The sequence below is a fragment of the Lolium rigidum genome, chromosome 7 (genome assembly GCF_022539505.1).
Source record: "Lolium rigidum isolate FL_2022 chromosome 7, APGP_CSIRO_Lrig_0.1, whole genome shotgun sequence".
NCBI classification, from domain to species: Eukaryota; Viridiplantae; Streptophyta; class Magnoliopsida; order Poales; family Poaceae; genus Lolium; species Lolium rigidum.
In genome coordinates, this window is record NC_061514.1 from 354,073,692 (window position 1) to 354,088,857 (window position 15,166).

The window sequence follows — 15,166 nt, forward strand, 5'->3', positions numbered from 1 at the left end:
GAGCTTGTACGTAACGGATTGTTTTAAAAAATCGAAAAGCATATATTTCCAATAAAAAAAAGTACTCTGTATAAGACTTCCGCTGGATGTGTTCTACATATCTGTAAAATTCTATTAAAATATTTTAAGTTTAAGCTGGAATAAATAATTTTATGCCTAAAAGAAGCAACTCCAATTCTGTCTAAATATTTGTTTTTTGTGTACAACAAAACTGAAAATATGTATACTCCTGATTTAAAATTTGCACGTGAAAACTACAGACATATACACCTTCAATTTTTCGGCTGTTCTTCAGGTATTTTGAGTAATGGAAATAAATGACTCCGGGTAGCCCGAGCCATATTTCCAATCTTCGGTGCCATAAAACGTTTGAAGAGGCCTTTGTTCCCTGGCTGGGATCAGGCGACATGCCCTCACGCTGCAACGTTCCTCCTCATATCAGCCATCCAAAAGCCAGCAGCGACCCAAGGTAAAAAAACACCACCATGGCGCACAGCGCTGAGTCAAATCGTTGCTAGCTGATGAATTGTAAGAATTTTCTTTACATCAGTTTTCTTCTCATTGTTCAAGTTGTAGCTCTTGTTGGTGCAGATTTTGGATGCTAAGAGCTTCGAATTTTAATGAGAAGTGGTACTAAATTCCAGTCAGCTGCTACTGAATTTATCTGTGAGTTGTCTGAATTCAAATATAGGCTATTATGTACAGCACTTTTTTTTAGATGCTGTACAACACAAATTAATGTTGTTTGTACTGTCTAGTGTCCAAAAAGTAGTAAGTCTGAAGCGTTTTGTTCAGCTGCCTTTAACGTAAGTGTGGATGTTACTTGGGTCGCTGCTGGCCTTTGGATGACCTTTGGATGGCTGATGTGAGGGGGAGATGTTGCGGCGTGACTCCTGATCCCAGTGCCCGATTCACCGGCCTAGAGGTGGCACCGTGGCAGGAAATGGATTATGGACTATTACAGGTAAGCACACATGAGGGTGGCAGGGTATAACGATGACGAGAAGTCATTGTCAGCTTGAGCGAGGAGATTGGAATCATTGGAAGCTTGGAGCTGCAGCTAGGAATGAGTAGCAAGGCAGGAAGGGGAAAGAGCACCAAACTACCATGGAGGAGCCCTGGCCCGAGGGAGAAGATGCAATAAGGCCACAGGCAAACATCAGATATGGGAAACCGTTAGGTGAAGAGCGTCACATGCAGGTGACCGAAAGTGACAGTGTAACATACAAGAGTGACGGTAGTGATGAGGAAGGAAGCAAATCAAGATATATGGAAGCAGAAAATAGTGGGCTATTTATAGAGGAAAGTACAGATAGATTGCTGTCCTTTAACTACCTAAAAGCAGGTTACCCTCCACATGAGACCTAAAGCTACTTTCAGAAAGACGGAAATGGAAGGCACGAGCACATGCACCCTAAGCTAGGAAAAGCTTGCATTTGAGTACCTACCGACTGGATAAGCTCTAAAACGATGAAACACGATGTGGTAATATGCCTGATCAGATCGAAAGTTCTATTTCCCATTGCAAACAAACAAAAATAATACATACCAAGGAAGAAGCAGCATAGTTATGTACTTTTGGTGACTTTATTAATGGGGGCCAAGATGGAAATGGCACCCCCAAATAGTTTTATACTAGTATAAAGTCAACCAAATCTCTAGTAACAAATGAAATGGTCAAAAGAGAAGAAAACACACGAGCTAATGTTGCCATAAATGGGCAAGATAATACAGCATTCCTGGTATACAAGTTTGTCCGTATGACAGAATTCCAGCTTATGTTGGAACACTTCTAAGTGTGTGCCGCAATCACCACTGCACATCTCATTGGAAAACCAAAAGACCTAATACACGTAGAAATTAAACTAAAATCTGAAACCTTCACAAAATGTTTGTATCCGCTCCTCTAGCATGTTGGTGTCCATAAACCACACCTCTGGTTAGCTAGAAACAATTAACTAACCTGTATATTAATCTGATATCACCAATTCACAGTACTGCACCTGAATACCTGATATAAAGGGTGTCTCGCCTATCCCAAGTCATATATGACTATAATAATATTCTCGCCTAGGAAGTGATACCTGTAAAGGGGTAAATAATCATAATCAGAAGCAAGTACCATATAGTTTCTTCTTTGTATAGGTCTCAACAAGAAAGATGGCATTAACAACAAACAGACTCTATTACTGCATGTAAAATGTACCTCAGATCATGTGCGGACTACTAAATGTATAGCATTATGAAGTAATTAGAAATCTTATGCATTTTCGTTCCCAAGCATATTCATAAAGGAAGTTATCACACAGTACATGTGCATGACAGATCAGATAGCTTGAGTAACTCTTCATGACAGAGTATTGCCTGTGTCCTTGAGACAAGGAGCCCTAACACTTAACAGCACATTTGACTATCTAGACATGAAATGGGGCAACCAATGAAGCACAGTTGTCAGTATTAATATTCAAATCTACATACATCTCTACAACACCAGTCAAGCAAGATCATCCAAGTCTCAGTGCATCGAAGTATCAAAATTAACACGGTCTCCGAATTAAAATTCAAACCTACATCTCTACAACACCAGTTGAGAAAGATCATCCAAGTCTTGGTGCATAAAAGTATCAAGATTAATGCTCCCTCCAAATTAACATTAAAATCTAGATCTGTAAGTCTCAATGGATCAAACTATCAAGATTAATACTCCCTCCGAATTATAATTCAAATCTACATCTCTACAACACCAGTTGAGCAAGATCGTCTACTCCCTCAAGATTAATGCTCCCTCCAAATTAACATTAAAATCTAGATCTGTAAGTCTCAATGGATCAAACTATCAAGATTAACACTCCCTCCGAATTATAATTCAAATCTACATCTCTACAACACCAGTTGAGCAAGATCGTCTACTCCATCCGTTCTGTTTTAATCAACATTCTAAGCCAATTTTTTGTTCCATATTAATCTACATTATAGCTTTTAGTCAACAAGAACACAGAAAATGAAGCGGTATTGTTCTCTGATTTGGATGTCATTACTTTCAATTTAGCTTGGACTGGTTGTTTATCTATCTAAGTAGTACTAATAAATGCAGTACTAGTTTGTCCGATTTTTTCTAGAATGTAGAGTAAATCAGAACAGAGGGAGCAAGTCTCATCTCAGTGCATATAAGTATCAAGATTAAAGCTCCCTCCAAATTAACATTCAAATCTTCATCTCTACAGCACCAGTTGAGCAAGATCATGTAAGTCTCGGTGCATTTCTATGGAGAGAATCTACATCAAACTTTCTTCTCTAGTACATTTAGTTATTTGAACAAATCAGATTAACGTGTTGCCAGAATTCTAAACACAAACAACCACAAAGGAAAATTATCACAAAAGATATACTCCCTCCAGCACTAAATAAATGTCATAGGTTCAATAAACCTAGACAGATTTTAGCCTACTACCTCTGTTCCAATGAATAAGGCTTACATTATTTTCAAAGTCAAACCATGTAAAGTTTGACCAAGTTTTAACTAAAAAATCATTAACATGCAAAATATAAAATCAATAAATACATCATGAAATATATATTTTCAAATGATACATATAAAATATCATAATAGTTGATAAATTTTTCTAAGAGTTTGCCCAAACTTTATTTCGCTTGACTTTTCAAAAATATATGAGCCTTATTCATTTGAACGGAGGTAGTAAATGTTGCCTAAATCTGCTACAAGCATTTAGGGCCGGAGGGAGTACTATTAATAAATGAGCATTCAATGGGTTGCTATGATTAGTTTCTAAGAAAGCAATTCATTCATATTTGGTTCATTTTTGGGATGATGCCAATGCTCCTCTGTCCACTTTGTTCATTTTTCTTGACAACGTTGGCCAATACGTTGGCAAGGGATATATAGGTCGAAACCAAGCACAACACTAGACTATCTACTGAGCACAGAAAACTAACAATAAAAGACATCATCTTTGAAAACAGAACCACCAACATAAGTCCTTAAAGAAAATGATAATTTAGAGCTATAATGCTCTACATTAGTTCGTCTGACAAATGGAAACATATGTACATCCTCGGCGCACTTCACTAAGAACTCCACATAAGTCACTTATGCCAGGGGCATCCTTCAAACTGATGTTTCAACTTTAGGTTCCAAATATATTCGAGAAGTGATTTTCTTAGCCAATGACAACAGACATATGTATACAACATCCTGTCATAATGGTTCATGCTTCACCCTCATTTCCAGTTATATTTATATTTCAATATTATCCTCTCTAGTTCCTTTTGCATTGTTCAGCAATATTAACTACACATCTCCAACACTATAGTTTACCCTCAACTTCAGGATGGCACTACAAAAACAAAGTTGTACTCCCTCCATTTCATATTAGTTGTCGCAGAAGGTATCTATACACGAAATAGATACATCCGAATCTGCGACAACTAATATGAAACAGAGGGAGTAGCACAGATCACAAGTTCTCCTTATCAAAGAGTTGGGTCATAAAATTTGTCCTAGCATTATGTCAAAGATGGATGATCATCAACTTACAGAAATTATATCCCATACCAATCATTAAATTGATTTACTTGGTACACTAAATGGCGAAACACACCAGCGGTCCCTAAAGAGCTAATCCATTATGTTTGTCATGTTCCAGGTCAATGGAACGGATGAAGGAAGTGCTCGCTATTTGATTTATTCATTATCACACAAAGCTTTGGACATGTCCAAAAGTTTTTACTGCATAGTGCTTTCATTATGGCCAAAACAGACAGGCAGCGCCCAGTACAATGTCTAGACTCCTATAAATCAACTGATCCACCACGTAAATGCTCTAAAATAACAGTAGTACGCAAAAAGTGCAGCGACTAGCTGAAAATCTACTACGCCTTGAATAAACAAAGTTGCATCCAAGCTTTAAGGACAAGTTGTGAACATTTCATGCTCATACAAAATGCAAGCTCACAAATCTTATACATCGTCAATTCCAAACCGATCATAGGCAATATATCAGTTACGGTGCATATAAAACCTCATGAAAGCCCCAAGAAATGTCTACTGACAACATTGTAGCATCAACTGATTAAGCACATGGCGTGCAATTATGAAACATTTCCATTTCTGAATGCATAGGCATGTAAATGTTGTTTGTCTAAACTATGGTGAGAAGATCAAATTGGGCTATTTACATACGAATGAAGCTTCTTGAATAGTTATGCAACACCTTCAGTTTTTTTAAAAAAAATAGGGACAAAACGTAAATTGTAGAAAAATGTTGAAGCGGATACTGACCTCTGCTTGTCTGATTATTATTAACAGTATAGTTGCCCATGTAACTTGCTGGCATGTTCGATTTGATATCTGGATCAATATTTCCAAGATCATTATCAAAAGGGGGAATATCGATCTCAGATGACGTGAACCTCCAGGTTGAGTCACCATAGATAGAGTTGTTGCCATATGTATCTATGTTGTTCATTTCATATGCATTGGCTGACGCAGAGAAAGGTTCACCAATGGTGCCAGTTGGGTTGCTCCTTCCATAGCCACCAGATGGCAAACCAAAGTTATCTCCAGTCCCACGGCCAATGTTACCAGCCCCGAGGCTTGAAATGCCTCCCATCCCATGGGCAGAAGTAGGACCTCCCCAGTTTATGCTGTCGCCAGTAAGGCCCACCTGACTGCCACTTCCAGATGGTACAAAAGAACTCATGTTTGTGGGGCTGTTCTGGTAGTTAACATTTCCATTGCCCCAGACGTTCCTCCCCATTGAGCTCAGTATTGATCCCGAGTCGTCATTAAGACCGACGTACCCGATAGGACTACCTAATCTGTTTGAACCACCATTGTAGTACGAACCCATTTGGCGGCCATTTGAGTTACTGAGGAAACTGTTGTTTGCACCAAAGTTTGCATTCATGCCAGCATCAACATTCATGCCCATTCCATAGCCAGGTCCAAACGAAGAGAAGCCGTTTCGGGCACCCGAAAGCAGCCCATACCTTCCATCGACCCTCATGCCGTAACCTCCTATCGGGGTCGGGTTGTAGCCCTGGTTGAAGCCATTGAGGAAGTTATGGACCCTGCTCATGGCAAAGTTCTGCCCTCCGGCAGGTGAGCGTGCAACGGGTCCAGGGGACTGCTCCTTGGGGACAGCTCGCTTGACTTCCACCATCTTGCCATTGAGCTCGTGGAAGTTCTTGTGGAGCGCCTTGTCCACGGCGTCCTCTGAATCATAGGTGATGAAGCCAAAGCCCCTGGGCCTCTGGGTGTTGTGGTCGTACATGACAACCACGTCTGTTATCATGCCGAACTGCTCAAAGTACCTCCTGAACTCAACCTCGGTGACGTTGGATGCCAGGCCTCCGACAAAGATCTTCCTGGTACGGACCGGTCCGGGCGACCCTATGCTGCTGCCATTGTTCTTGCTCGCGATGCTCTGGTCGTCCCTGGGAACAGCTTTCTTGGCTTCCACCTGAACGAATTTGAGCATAAGAGAGGGAGAGAAAGAGGGAAATGCACGTGAGTGGATGAGCAGCGGAAGAAGAAGGAAGGAGCATGACGTAGTTAGTTACCATGCGTCCATCTATCATGTGCTTGTCCATGGTGACCCGCTCCGCAACGCCCGACTCCGCAAAGACTATGAAGCCGAATCCCCTGGCGCGGCCGGTGTTGCGGTCCCTCATGATGACGGCCTCGGTGACCTCCCCGAAGCGCCCAAAGTAGTCGCGGAGGCGCTCCTCGTCCGTCTCCCAGGAGATGCCGCCGACGAAGAGCTTGCCGGAGTCGGCCTCCATCGCGTCCTCCCCTCCCCTCCTACCCCTGCAATCCACAAGTCAGGCGCAATTCATACCAGCCAGCCATAGCAAATGCGGACAAAACCCCGACTTATCCACAAGGCAGCGCGCGCGGGCGGGCATGAGCTACGTTAGATCCGAGCTGAAAGCAACGCGGCGATCGAGCCCACAGAGCAGCAAAACGACAAACTTTGGGTAGCAGGCAGGGCCACAGACAGAATTACCCTCGCCCCCGCGAGATCCGTACCAGATCCGGCCGATCCGGCGCCGATCGGCGCGAAAGGAGGTGCGGCGGATCGGATGGTGGCGGATGGACTCACCGATCGGTCGTCGTCGGCAGCGGCGGCGGCGGCGGACGAGGCGGAGGGATCGGGGGGACCCGCAGCGTGGCCGCTCCTCTCGATCTCCGGCGGGCGCCAAGATCTCGATGCGGCGGTGGGGGGGAGAGGAGGAGGAGGATGGACGGGGGAGGTGGGGGATGGATGTTACTTGGGCTTGGACGCTTCGTCTCCTCCTCTCCTTTTTATCCAACTTTTGCTCCGCCTCTCTCCCTCCTTCCTTCCTCGCTCGCTCGCTCGGTGCTGCGATGCCGATGCGATGCGGTGGTTGTTTGTTTTTACTTTTGCGGAGCGGACGGGAGGGGCTGCCTTCCCTTTTTTAATCGCCTCAATTTGCGCGGATCGCCTAGATTGGGAAAGCAGCAGCTGAAGCAGCAGGGTGACGCGGAAAATAGCAGGATATAATTATCAGACGCAGCTCGGTCTGCCGCGCTGGACGCTTAGCTGGGCTGGTGCGCCGGAGGAGGAAGACGATTCAACCTCACGCCGCCCTCTTGCTGTTGCCAGCCGGAGCCGCAGCTGCCATTGACGTGGAAAACCGCAGCCCGTGGAACTCTTTTTCGAAATCTCTTTTCCTTTCTTGCGCGGAATGTGATCCCGAAATTTTTTGAAACATGTTTCTTTTTTCTTTCATTTGCTGACGGGAGATATAAATTACGAAATGCATTCACTGCTTATATGCTTGTATGGGGGAGGAGATGTTTTGAAATATCGCATCAAAAGAACCTCACATGATTCAAATATGCCACATGCTAGAACATGGGCACGTGAATGATCGAATGCTGTTGAAGGAACATGAGGTTCTACTTAAGTTTTGAGCCATGTAGATATTGTTTTTTTTACACACCACACATTAGGTCATGCATTTATTCTTCTTTTTTCAACTTGCATTGTTATCCCAGGGATCAGTTTTGGGTAGCCAGCCAACATCCGATGCGTCAAATATGTTACTCCCTCCGATTTAAATTAGTTGTCCAAAATTGATGTTTCTACATGGTAAAACATGTCTAGACACATCCATTGATGCGTCAAATATGTTACTCCCCGTGAAACCTGCAATGGTTGGTTTTCATGGGTACCTATAAAAGGTCACTGATGAGGTGGCTCCTCGGCAATACCCACCATGAGGTGTTTAGGGTTAGCGGAAGTCTGCATGTTAGCACTAGACATCGGATACCAGACAAGCGGGAGGCTAGATTTACCCAGGTTTGGGGCCCTCGTAGAGGTAATACCCCTACGTCCTGCCTATCTGGTCTTGATTATGAGTGAAATTGGTTACAATGGGGCACCAAAAGGACTACGTAGTGGTGTTCTCGCCGAGAGGCAAGGTGGCTAGGATTTGGTGTATGCGTGAGAGGTTGAGAGAGAGATCCGACAGCCCTCTCCTGGCCTTTATATAGGAGGCCAGGTCCCGAGAGTCGTGTGCGGATTCTGTTACAATACAGATATATTCCATCTAATCTTCCCATACTTGATGTTTCCTTGCCCTGTACTTCAAGAAATCGTCTCCTTCCATCTATTCACCGTGCAACCGACGTCTTGGACCTCCTTGGGCTACGGCGCTGCAGATGGGCCCCTGTTGGGCCAGACGAGGTAGGGCAATGTCGGGTACCCGAAGGGTAATGCCCACATCAGTAGCCCCCGAGTGACTGGCTCAAGCGAAGCAAAAGGTAGGGACAAGTTGACACCAGCCGATACTTTCCAATCTATTGGGTCTTCAAAAGATACAAGCTTGGTAATCGCCGAAGAGTTGAGTACGCGTAAAGGATGGAGTAACGAGCCTAGATTTACCCGATAAATCAAGACTGGTTAACTTCCGGAGCAAAACATCGTTACCCTACACAGATTCGAGTCCTTGGGCTCGAACCTGGATTGTTGGAACCTTCGGGCCCGTAAACAGGTTGAAACCTTTGAGTCACCCGAAGAACATTCGGGCCCACTTCTTCCTTGTTCGTAGGAGTTGAAACTGCCAAGTTCGTTACTGTCGATAAGGCTTCAATATTTTTTATCGGGTGCCTGACCAGCGCTCCCGATGGGACTAGCCCCCAAGCATGTGGATGACTGTGTAATAGTCATGTATAGGCTGTAAACAGCAGAGTCGAATACCGTAGATTTCTTTGGGTTATGAAATATGTTCGGGTGCTCCACCATGGGGGAGCTGATACTTTTGATGACATCACCACCGACGTGGCAACTACCGCGGTGCAATTGACGAGACGTGACCTGGTGGGCCCGACCCACGACTGAGCGGTCAGTTTGGAAAAGACCGGACGATGCGCATTGACCGAGGCGTTTCCTTGATCCTCGTGCGTAGTGGAGGTTGTGGTACGGCTTCAATCCATTTAGTGAACTTGTCGACTGCGACCAATAGATACGTGTGCCCTCCGGGTGATGATCTCGGCAGTGGACCAACTTGATCGAGTTCCCATTGCGCAAAGGGCCAGGCCAAGGGTAATGTCATCAGATCTGTTGCAGGCGCGTGCGGCTTCGGTGCAAAACGTTGACAAGGGTCACACTTTTCTACCAAATCTCGAGCATCAAATGCGGTTGTTGGCCAATAAAACCCTGCTCTGAAAGCTTTGGCTACGAGAGCCCTACTGCTTGCATGATGACCACAAGTTCCTTCGTGTATTTCTCGCAGTAGAGCTTTTCCATCATCAATGGCGATACACCTTTGAAAGATGGCAGAGATGCTGCATTTATAAAGTTCACCGTCCACTATAGTAAAGGCCTTAGACCTGCGTACGATACGCTTGGCTTCCGTTGGGTCGTCTGGTAATTTTTGCTCCATCAAATATGCTAGAAAAGGCTCGGTCCAAAGAGGTTCAAGGAGAAGGACTTGCTTTGTAGATTGTAGTGTAGAATCTTTGACACCTTCCTGGTGCACAATTTCTGGACCGGCAGTCAACACTTCTAGAGGTGCCGACGTTTTTTCCTTAATGGATCTCTGAGCAATTACTTCGTAGAAGACTCCATCTGGAATAGGAGAGCATGTGGATCCTATGTTTGCTGAAGTATTAGCTTCTTCGTTGCTAGCCCTGCCGATGTGTTTTAGCTCGCATCCTTCGAATTTGGCTTCCATGTACTGATATATTTGACGGTAAGCAATCATGTTGTCACTGACCACGTCATATAAATTCATCGACTTCTGTACCACAATATTTGAATCTCCATAAATTTCTAACTGAGTTGCTCCACATGCTTTAGCCATACGCATCCCATGCAACAGTGCTTCATACTTTGCTTCATTATTTGTCGACAGTGGAAAGTTCATCCTTAGAATATATCTCATTTTGTCTCCCTGTGGTGAGATCAGTACTACTCCGGCTCCTGCACCTGTGCTCCTCTTCGATCCATCAAAATACATCGTCCAAGATCCAGACATGTCGGGTGCTGCCGAAATTTGCGATTGAATCCAATCGGCCATGAAATCTGGAAGAACCTGAGATTTAATTGTTGTTCGATTGACATAAGTTATATCATGTGGCGCTATCTCGATAGCCCATTGAGATACTCTGCTCGTAGCCTCTGGGTTTGTGAGTATATTCTTCAATGGTGTTTCGGTTACCACGATGAGCGGATGCTCTGTAAAGTAGTGTCGTAGCTTGCGCGCTGTCCTCCATACTGCATATGCCAGTTTCTGATGATGGGGATATCGCTGCTTCGCCGGTGTGAGTACCTCGTTGAGGTAGTAAACAGGTCATTGTACACCATGAACTCTTCCTATCTCTTCTCGCTCGACAACTAGAACTGTGCTAAAGACCTGCGCTGTTGCAGCTATGTACATAAGCATTGGTTCTGTTTCCTGTGGAGTTACGAGTACTGGAGACGTTGACAAGATTTTCTTTAGATTATCAAAATATTCATGTGCCTCAGCTATCCACTCGATCTTTTCTGTCTTCTTCATGAGCTGATAAAAGGGCAAAGCCTTCTCTCCCAATTTTGCAATGAATATACTGAGTGTTGCCAACCGTCCTGCCAACTACTGCACCTGGTGCAGATTCTTTGGCGGTTCCATGTCGAGGATGGCTTTCATTTTTAAAGGGATGGCTTCTATCCCTCTTGCTGAAATAAAGTACCCAAGTACTTGGCCTCCTGGTACCCCAAAGAAGCATTTCTTCGGATTTAGCTTTATTTTGTACCTGTCGAGATTGTCAAAGGTTTCTCTCAGATCATCGATGAGGGTAGCCGCGTTTTTGGTTTTAACCACGATGTCATCGATGTAGACTTCAATATTCGACCAATTTGATCTCCTAGGCAAGCTTGCATGCACCGCTGATAAGTTGCACCCGCATTTTTTAGTCCAAATGTCATAACATTGTAACAATAAACACCATGCGGAGTTATGAATGTTGTTAACTCTTGGTCTTCATTTTTGAGCTTGATCTGATTATACCCTGAGTAAGCATCGAGGAAGGAGAGACGATCGCATCCGGCTGTGGAGTCGACTATTTGATCGATATGAGACAACGGAAAATGATCCTTTGGACAATGCTTGTTGAGGCTTGTGTAATCGATACACATACGAAGAGCTGTTGTGTCTTTCTTTGGCACCATGACTGGGTTGGCTACCCACTCGGCTTCCTTGAGCTCCCGAATAAAACCGGCTTTGCGGAGCCGATTAACTTCCTCACCAATAGCTTTTCTTTTTGGTTCCGAAAAACGACGTAACGTCTGCTGTACAGGTTTAGCTTTAGGATCAACATTAAGGGCATGCTCAGCGAGTTCCCTGAGAATACCTAGCATGTCGGATGGTTCCCATGCAAAAATTTCCCAACGCTCACGGAGGAACTCGATGAGCGCGCCTTCCTATGCGACAGCAAGATCTGCCAACATATTGACTGTTTTCTTTGGGTCATAGGGATGCACTTGTTGTTTCTTTGCTTCCTTTGCAACGTCGAATTCGTCAGATTTTACATTCCGATTATCGGCAGGAGGTTGTGTGTGATCTGTGACAACGTCGAGTGCATTGAGCTCTTCCTTGACTCCAAACTTTGAAGCAATCTTCTGGAAATCCCTGTCGCAATTATCAGAACGAGAAAAACTTCCATGAACGGTTATTGATGTCCTGTTGTTGCCTGGCATCTTTAGCTTTAAATACGCATAGTGAAGTACCGCCATGAATTTGGCAAACGCTAGCCTGCCGAGGATGGCGTGATACTGTGACTCCCAATCCACTACTTCAAATTCGAGTTTCTCCTTCCTGAAGTTGCTAGGTGTGCCGAAGACTACATCCAACGATATTTTGTCAAGGGGATAAGCGGGTCGGGTTGGGATGATGCCATGGAAGCCTGTATCAGATTCTTTTAGCATATCAACCATTAAACACATTGCCTTCATCGTGCTTGCAAATAGTATGTTCAGGCCGCTTCCTCCATCCATGAATACCTTGCTCATATTATATCCTCCAATCTACGCCTCGAGAACTAAAGCAGTGTGACCAGGCCTCGGAACAGCCGTCGGGTGATCTGCTTTGCTGAATAATATGCTTTGATCTGACCAGTCGATATACTCGGGTACCTCTGTCATAGCAACTTCTGTGTACTTTACTTCCCGTGAGAACTTCTTAGCTTCCCTTTTAGAGAAAATAGTTTTATGGATCATGTTGACCTGTCCTCGGGATGCTGGGTATACTTCTTGTAGGTATATACACATCTTCTTCTTCCGGTAACTATCGATGCTGCTACGAGTGACTGTAAGCTGTCGCCCTTTTCTCCGCCGAATGAGTTTTTGCCGCTACTTCAGCCCTTAGGTCATCACAAAACTGATGTACTTCGAGGAACTGCCGACAATTTCTGAGCAGATGCGTAGCCTTCTCGAGGTTATCCTTTGGGTCGATGTAGGAGTGCAAGTAACACGTCACTTCAAGTTGTTCCATGGACGATAAGTAAGGCGTGCAAAGGCGGCTCTTGCTTGGCTTCGTATTGTAATATCCATGTTCACACTGTCGAATACGGCCTGCAGCCCTTTCCTCTTCTTCACGGCATAGATCTCTTTGTCTCTTCCGTTTCTCCTCTCTGCTACCAAAACTACTTTGAATGCCTTCACCTTTATCTCCGAGCGAGGCTGCCAAAGCTGCTGGCGAAGCGATATTATCTGGCACCGAAGTCCTTAGGCTTGGCATATTTGAACTGGGAAGTCAAAGAAATCCTCTGGAGTCGATGATGAAGTGAACACCACCGAAAGTTGTATCCATGCTACCGCGCGGCTCCGAAGAGATCGGATGCGAGGCCTCAGTGCGTGGTGTGAACTCGAAGGATCCGCAGTGAACCGAGTTTCTTGGACTTGGCGGCGTTGGTGATTCCAGCACGAACGCTGCAGACGTGACCGGCACTGCCGATGACATGCCTTGTACCGACAGGTTTCCCACATACGACGCCAATTGTCGAGGGTACTCCCCGTCAATGCCCTCCTTGGGGCTTAGGGTAGATGGAATCATGTAGGCTGACACGTGACATCGGTTATCAATCAAGCGGGGAGAGCGATTTACCCAGGTTCGGGGCCCTCGATGAGGTAAAACCCTTACGTCCTGCCTGTCTGATCTTGATTAAGAAAATATCGGGTTACAATGGGGTGCCGAAGGTTTTCGGCTATGATCTCGTCGAGAGGCTAAGTTCTGCGGTGACCTAGCTCTAGACTTGCAGTGGTTATGGCTACTATGATTGTGTGTCTCGACAGGCCCTCTCCTGGCCCTTATATTGGGAGCCAGGTCTCGAGAGGCCTGTTCGAGTACGACTAGGTTACAAAGAGTCCTATGTCTAATTTTTCTGTGTCTTCTTCGTCTTCTTGCCTTGCTTTCCAAGACTCCTTTCTTGGAATTAACGTATCGGCCCACCTTGGTCGATGGATATCCTTCATGGGCCCCTGGTTGGGCCATAAGAGGTAGCACAAGACTAGTTACCCGAAGGGTAATGCCCACATCAGCTGGCCCACATAACAGATGTTGCATATCTAATCTTCTCTTCGTCATTACACCTTACGGTGTTCAGCTTCCTCTCAGTATCCATGAGCCAATCCTCGACATCCATAGGTTTGGGTGCGAATGCGAAAGGAACTGGTTTGGCATCCAGGAAGTCGAATAAAGGGACTCCTTGATTCTCAGGCTTCTCAACCCTATTTTGTTATAGAAGATCCTGGAAGAACTTATTCTGCTGTTCTAGTGTGATACGCTGCCTTTCCTCCATCATTTGCATGTATTGCATAAATTTTGTTGTGTCATTGGAGGAGGAGGTGGTGGTGGAAACCGTGCTCCTGCAACTGCATCAGCTTCTTCTTTCAGTTTTGCTTCACGTTCGAGGCACTAAACCTCACTCTCCTCACCATGCGGTCCCGACATTTCCCCCTAGCACTGTTACACAAAGAGAAAGTCATAATTACTCCATGCGCAAGTTTTCTGAGCTCAACTTTGTGCACAGAACTAGTCATGCAATGGAAATCAAGAAGCAAATCCAAATCACACAAACATATACCTTGTTTATACATAAACAAGTAGTTTTACAATACCCTTAAAACTATGTGAGTATACTACTCACTTATTAGATGTAGCTTACAAACTTACTTAACTAATATACAATATAATACATATGGTACATAGTATTTCACTTTCGCCTCCAATGGTAGTCCACTACACATGGTCTTGTTCTTGTTACATTCCAGGCATCCATCCGGTCGAACGAGTTGTCCTCCTAATGGTATCCGGAACATATGGCCTTCCAGTTGGCTGATAGTCAGAGTCTGAAGGAGATCCCAGGGAGAAATCTGTCATCATGAAATAGTTATTCAACGATGGATATGTATCCCCTAGGGGATACTCCTCTTCCTCGACAAACACATTTCCGGTGTATTCGGAAGTGTTCATATCGAAAGGTCCTCGCCTTCCCCTACTTCCGGAACACTCCTCCCTTTTCACCTTACATGTATTCCCATCATCGGGATCTGACTCAATGACTATGGGATTATCCTCATAGTCCCCCACTCCATATTGAAAGTTTCGGTATTGGTTTATGGCATTGATGTCTACGCAC

At 44.7% G+C, this 15,166-nt stretch overlaps 1 protein-coding gene across 1 annotated transcript; it reads right to left on the reverse strand.

The window, feature by feature from the left end:
* Positions 1 to 1,683: 1,683 nt before the first annotated feature.
* Positions 1,684 to 6,836, reverse strand: LOC124677069 (heterogeneous nuclear ribonucleoprotein 1-like). The gene is made up of 3 exons (XM_047213065.1): positions 6,583 to 6,836; positions 5,300 to 6,482; positions 1,684 to 2,084 (listed from the first exon to the last, which is right to left on the reverse strand). The coding sequence occupies exons 1-3, from the start codon at positions 6,802 to 6,804 to the stop codon at positions 2,071 to 2,073; spliced, it is 1,419 nt and encodes a 472-aa protein (XP_047069021.1). The 5' UTR covers positions 6,805 to 6,836; the 3' UTR covers positions 1,684 to 2,070.
* Positions 6,837 to 15,166: the final 8,330 nt, after the last annotated feature.